Raw genomic sequence first — 5,805 nt, 5'->3', positions numbered from 1 at the left:
AGGAATACTAACTGCTTTGCTATTTGCAACCCCCTACGAAGCCTAACATGCACAAATTGGATGGCCAGACCACAGCAGCAATGGGCGGGGGGGGGGGGTTCCCAGTATTTTTGCCCCTCCCCCTGGTGCTCTTCTTCCCCACCCACTTGGGTTCGTTCTCCCCCTGAACTGAGTCAATGGAAAGCCTCCCCCCCCCACCACCACCCCGCCACTTTCTGCCCTGAAACACAAGGAAAGGCGAATACAAAATATATTTAAATATTTTTATCACTGCTTTTCTGCTCCAAGGAACAGCACCATGTAACACGCCACAAAACTATACAATCACAGCAAATGTAAAAACGTAACAGGAAATTCTGTGGAGGCACTTCACAAAATAGCCCCACAACAAACCCGGCCAAGAGTCTATGACTGGGGTCCATTTCATGTGGACCGGCATCTTGGTCTCCAAATGTCTATCCGAGCCAGATTCTTCAGGAGGACTGCAGAGACGCCATATCCCCCCCCCCCTCAGATGGCGTTTCTGACTGGCGGGCCGAAAGTGATGCTGCAGAGGGGGCAGGGGTCCCGGAGGGCTCAACCCACACCCTGGAGGGAGTCCAACAGGCAGGGAGGCTGCAGAAAGAAAACCAGCAGTCCTGAGCCCCCCCCTGGCATAAGCCAGAACCCCCACTGGGGGGGGGGGCAGGTGGCTCCAGGCACTGGCCTCAGGAAGAGCCCCCTTCCCACTCCCCAGGGGCAGGTCTCGTCCACTGAAGGGGGAGCCCCCATTTCTGTCACCCTGGGGGAGCTCCAGCCACAAGCCCCACGTCCCCATTGTCACACACACCCCCCCCCTACAATGGGGAGTCGCTCTCTTACCCCCATGGTGGATGTTTCTCCCGGCTGGTCGAGTGCTGTGGAAGGGGGCAGAAAAAGGGACTCAGCAAGGTCAGCTGGGGAGGGCCCCTCCTTCCCTCTCAAAGGTGGGCGGCCTACTTTGGCCAAACGGGGCTGTCAAGGGGTCCTCCAGCATGCCTCCCGATGGGTACGAGATGAGATCAGGCTGAGGCCGGCCCTGTGATGCCCTGAGGAGCACACTGACCCTCTGCCCATCCTGGCCGCTGCCCGGGTCATCAGTGGTTGCAAACCCCACACTCTACCCCGCTCTTTGAGTGATTTCCAAACCTTTCCAATTTGCAAAGCAATCTGTGGCAGGGCTCCTTGGCCAAGCAGGGCCAGCGGACTGGGGGGCTCTGACCACCATCCAGGCCCACCAAGGCAGGGACAAGTGTCCGGCCTTGACCCTCCAAGAGCTCCCTGGAAGGCCAGACCCCCTCCCCACCCCCCCACCCCGTGCTGCCCTCTCCATAAAGCAGGTGCCACTCACCAGGTGCTGCTGCATAGAGCTCCTTTCCTCTTCTCTCTGCAAGGACAGGATCCGTGAGTCAGCCCTCTCAAGGTCAGCGACACCCCCACACACCCCCCCACACACACACACACCATGAAGCAGAGGGCCCGGGGCTACAGAGGGCCCCACCCCCCACCCAGGCACAGCTCAGTGGGTGGGCCAGAATTCGCTGAGGGCCCTCGTGGCAAGCGTCAGCCACAGAGCCAGCAGCCCCGCTAAAGACCCTCACGGGTTACTTACTGATGCAGAAGAGGATCCCCACCACCAGCAGAACCATCGCGGCAACTCCCAAGCTGGCCCCCACAACGGGCCACACGGGGGCTGAAAGAGAAAAAGAACAAGGGTGTGTGTGTGTGTGTGTGTGTGTTGGGGGGGGGTGATGCTCCCTGCTTTTCCGTGCCTGAGAGACGCATTAGTCAGGCTACGGCAGACAGGCTGCACCCGGCCCTCCTCCTGGGTCCAGGTCAACAGTCACCAGGAGGGGTTGCAGGGACAGGGCTGGGCCCCCGCCCCATAGGTCCACCCCCCCTTCCCTTACCAGCTTCCTCCCAGGCCGCCTCCACAGGTTCCTGCAGGCTGTCATGTGCCACGTGGCACCGATAGCGGGCCCTGTCCTTGGGGTGGATCGTGACGCTGATCCAAGTGTGATACGTCCCGTCCGAGTTGGGGACCACCCCGCCGTGGAAGACGTCCTGCTGCCAGATCTCCCCATCCTTCTTCCAGACGGCCTCAATCTCCTTGGGGTAGAAGCCGTGGGCCCGACAGACAAGGACCTCCAGGCCAGCGTACCCCGCCCTGCGCCCCACTCTCACCAGGGGAGGGTCTGTGGGGGCAACAGCGGCAGAAATCGGCACTCAGCCCCTCCTGGCCAGAGTTGGGAGTCCAGCGGCGGCCGAGGGGCCTCAGGGAGGACAGCCTTCCTCTGCTCGCCACAGGCTGGCCCCAAGGGAGGAGCCTACCATGACTAGCTAGACCTGCTACCTGCCTGAGGGACCGAGGCCCTTCCCGGTTCCCTCCACGGGGAGAAGGAGGTCTGACCCTCACCTCTCCTCAGCAGGGTCTCCTTCCCATAGTCCAGGTACTTCTGCAGCCACTCCACGCAGCGCCCCTCCACAAAATTCCTGCGGCCCTCGGTCCAGACGCGGTCTGTGTCCCACCTCCGCTTGGTCACCTGGGCCCTGCCGTCACTGGCCGTCCAGGTGAGGGTCTCTTTGTCCAGGCTGAGGTAGTCCTTCCCATCATAGGCAAACTGGGAGTAGCCCCTCCTGTGCCCCTCCTTGGTGATCTCACAGCCGTGCATCCACTGCCAGGTGTGGAGTCCTGGGAAAGCACCAAAGGGGAGCCGAGCAGCAGCTGTGAGGTCGGGCCTCCCCACCCACCCACCCACCCCACATAGAGGGGCGTCTGCTCACTCCCCCCCCCCCCATCAGAAGAAGACAAGGAGAGGGAGCCCTGAGGCCTTCACTGTAGCCAAAGAGGCTTTCCCAGGATGCACAAAGGGAAACCTGTTTTTGCTCCCCTGTCAAAATGCCCCGGCCCTTGCAAAACTGCTGTTGTCTGCTGAGAAGCCAGACCCATTTCTCCAGCACCCCCAGTGGAAAGCAGCAGGCAGCAGGGGGTGGGGAAGACCCTGGGGAGGACAAGAGTGACTTGGACAGAGGGCAGCTAGCTTCCTTCCTCTCCCTCTCCCCGCCTGCCCCTCGGGAGGCATTTCAGCCCCCCCCCCCACCCCTGGAAGTGGGAGAGGAGGGGGCCAAAGTAGCTCTCCTCCAAGGAGGCGGGGAGGAAGGGCCCTCTCACTGTGCGCCTACTCACCCTGGCTGTCGTTGTGGCGACTCCAGAGGCTCACGCGGAAGAAGAGCTCCCAGTTCCGGGAGAGGTGGGTCTGCCAGTCCCAGTAATGGGGGTCGTCCTTCTCGGCCTCCTCGATCCAGGGGGTCTGAGGCACGTCCCGCCGGGTCTGGCTGTCGTACTGCACAAAGCGCTGGTCATCCAAGAAGCCCACAATGACAAACTCTGGTAGTCCCTGGCCAGACTGGGAAATCCCCGTGAAGAAATAGCGCAAGGCATGCCTGGAGGAGCCTGCAGGTGGGGGGGCACAGAGTACGGGTGGGTGGGCTGCAGCTGAGCACACGCACAAACCCCGCCGCGCACCCCTGGCCAGGCGCCGGGCGTTCTTGAGCGAGGGACTGGTGGGCCGGGGCGGCGCACACGTCCCGCCTCCTGGCCTCTCCACGACCTCGCGGCACCTGCAAGAGGGAGCCGCGGGACTCTCCGCGACCCGGGAAGCGCCCCACTCTCCGGGAGCCCCGTCGCCTTCGGGAGAGCGGCAGGCGGAAGCCCCCGCGGGAAGAAGGAGCCCGTCGGTGGCGCAACAGGCGGCCAGCTCCCCTGCCCCGCGAGCGCCCTCGGGCCTCCCCCCCCGGGGCTCCCCCGGCGCCCAGCCCGCCGTCCGCGGTCCCCAGAAGGGCGGTCGGGAGCGAGCCTCTTCCCGGGGCGGCAGGCCGCGCGCCAGGCGAAGAGGGCCCGCGAGGCTCGGGCGGCTCCTCCACTCACCCGCGCCCCTGCTGCGCCCCACCGACAGCAGCAGCAGCAGCCCCAGCAGCAGCCCCAGCAGCAGCCCCGCAGGCCGGCAGGGGCCCGGGGCCCGGGACTGCATCTCGCCCAGCGCTCGCGACCCACCCGCGAGGCGGAGCCACACGCGCCTTCCGCGTCTGCGAGCAGGAGGCGGGCGGGGAGCGGCCCGGGAGGGCGGGGGCCGAGATTGGCCGGCTCCGCCAGGCGGGGGCAAACGGGGGGGGGGGGCATGTCGGTGTCGCCTGCCCTGCCCTGCCCTGCCCGGGGGGGTGCGGGGGGGAGGGGGGCGCACACCCACAACAGCCTGCGGAGCGCACGGACAGGGCGAAGGCGGCCGGAGCAAGAACCAGGGAAGCGCCCCCAGGAGCGGCAGGGAGCCCGGCCGCTGAACCCGCACCGCGCACACACACACCCTGCCCCTGCCCCTGCCCTGAAGGGGCCGCTTCCGACAGACCCGCCAGGGGCATCTCTTTGCCAAACGTGCAGGCGGAATAAGGAGGCGCTTTTGGAGCCAGGACGGACCCCGGGAGCCTCAGGCCCGGCTGTTGGGTGGGTGGGGGTGGGTGGGTGGGTGGGTGGGGGTGTGTAGGGGGTGTGTGCTACAGCCTGGCCCCATGATAAGGGTGGAAAGGGGCTCTGCCTGGGGCGGGGGGCGAGGGAGTCATGCCCCAAGCGCCTCCCTCCTGATTGGTCCCTCTCGGGGCAGAGAGCCCGCCCATGCCCCTTGGCCTCTGACTCGGTCCATCTCCGCGGGGGGCGGGAGGGGCCTGAGGCGCCCCACTTGCTGGTTGGCTGGAGGGGTCCGGCCAGGGGCCGTTGATTGGCCAGGCAGGTTCCTCGCAGTCCGCGCGGGAGAAGGAGGCCGAAGAGGCCGAAGAGGACGAAGGCGAATTCCCTCACGGCGGAGCTGAGAGGAAAAGGGCTCTGGGGAGACCCGGGAAGGCGCCCGCAGTTCTCTCGAGGAGCCTCGTCGTTCCCAGGCAGACAGACGCCCCGTGGGCGCAGAAAGCGCCGCAAGTCCCGGGGGCGGCCGGGGGAGAAGAGCGCGGCCAGCAGAGACCTTCCTCTTCCGCGCCTGACGGAGAAGGGCAGGGCGGAGTGTCGTCCCCTCCCACGCCCGCCAGGCCCCTCCTCGGAGCCGGTAAGGGGAGCCTCGGGAGTCCTCCTCCTCCTCCTCCTCCTCAGCGAGAGCGCAAGGCAGAGACACCCACAGAGACTTCACAGGACGCTGCAGGGGGGGGGCTGTGGAGCCAGCACTGAGAACCCCCCCGGGGGCGCTGGGGAAGGGTGGCCTCTGGCACCAGCAAAAAGAGCTGAAATCACTGGGGGGGGGGAGGCACCAGAGCACATGGGCACACGGGAAAGGCACCAAATGAGTTCATATACTCTGGTCTAAAAGGTCTGGTAATTGGCACCATAGGCATGGGAAGGGTCTACTAACTGGTGCCAAACTGGTTCTTATACACCTAGGAAAGGTCTGGTAACTGGTGCCAAACTGGTGTATGCGCACATGGGAATGGTATGTTAATTCATAACAAACTGGTTTATATATGCGTGGGAATGGTAAGGGGACTGGCACCAAATTCTTTCAAATTCACAGGGGAAGGTCCAGGTGCATTTGAGAGGGGTCTGACTGCTGGTAATAAAAAGAGCTGAAATCACAAAAGAAGGGGGCCCTAAGACACCAGGTTGGGGGGGGGGGGGAGAAGCATTCTGAAGAGTCTCTGCTGAAGAAGCAACACAGCTGCCTGGGTGCTGCGTTCTTACAAGACACGAAAATGGGGCCCAAGCAGGATCCTGAAGAGGAAAAGCTTCCATCCAGCAGGAGCCTTTCTGGA

At 64.4% G+C, this 5,805-nt stretch overlaps 1 protein-coding gene across 3 annotated transcripts; it reads right to left on the bottom strand.

Annotated features, from left to right (window-relative positions):
• Positions 1 to 249: 249 nt before the first annotated feature.
• On the bottom strand, positions 250 to 4,849 carry LOC143827804 (major histocompatibility complex class I-related protein 1-like). Of its 3 annotated transcripts, none has more exons than XM_077317715.1 (8): positions 4,380 to 4,849; positions 3,206 to 3,472; positions 2,435 to 2,710; positions 1,929 to 2,213; positions 1,631 to 1,711; positions 1,370 to 1,405; positions 862 to 896; positions 250 to 615 (listed from the first exon to the last, which is right to left on the bottom strand). In XM_077317715.1, exons 1-8 carry the CDS (start codon positions 4,432 to 4,434, stop codon positions 577 to 579), a joined length of 1,074 nt encoding a protein of 357 aa, XP_077173830.1. In that variant the 5' UTR covers positions 4,435 to 4,849; the 3' UTR covers positions 250 to 576. The 3 variants fall into 3 exon arrangements, with proteins under 3 accessions (XP_077173830.1, XP_077173831.1, XP_077173829.1); XM_077317716.1 differs by having other exon boundaries at positions 4,422 to 4,848; XM_077317714.1 differs by lacking the exon at positions 4,380 to 4,849 and adding an exon at positions 3,947 to 4,355.
• Between the last annotated feature and the right edge of the window lie 956 nt (positions 4,850 to 5,805).

The sequence above is a fragment of the Paroedura picta genome, chromosome 18 (assembly GCF_049243985.1).
Source record: "Paroedura picta isolate Pp20150507F chromosome 18, Ppicta_v3.0, whole genome shotgun sequence".
NCBI classification, from domain to species: Eukaryota; Metazoa; Chordata; class Lepidosauria; order Squamata; family Gekkonidae; genus Paroedura; species Paroedura picta.
The sequence above is the reverse complement of the archived record's forward strand: the minus strand, read 5'-3'. Positions and strand labels throughout refer to the sequence as shown.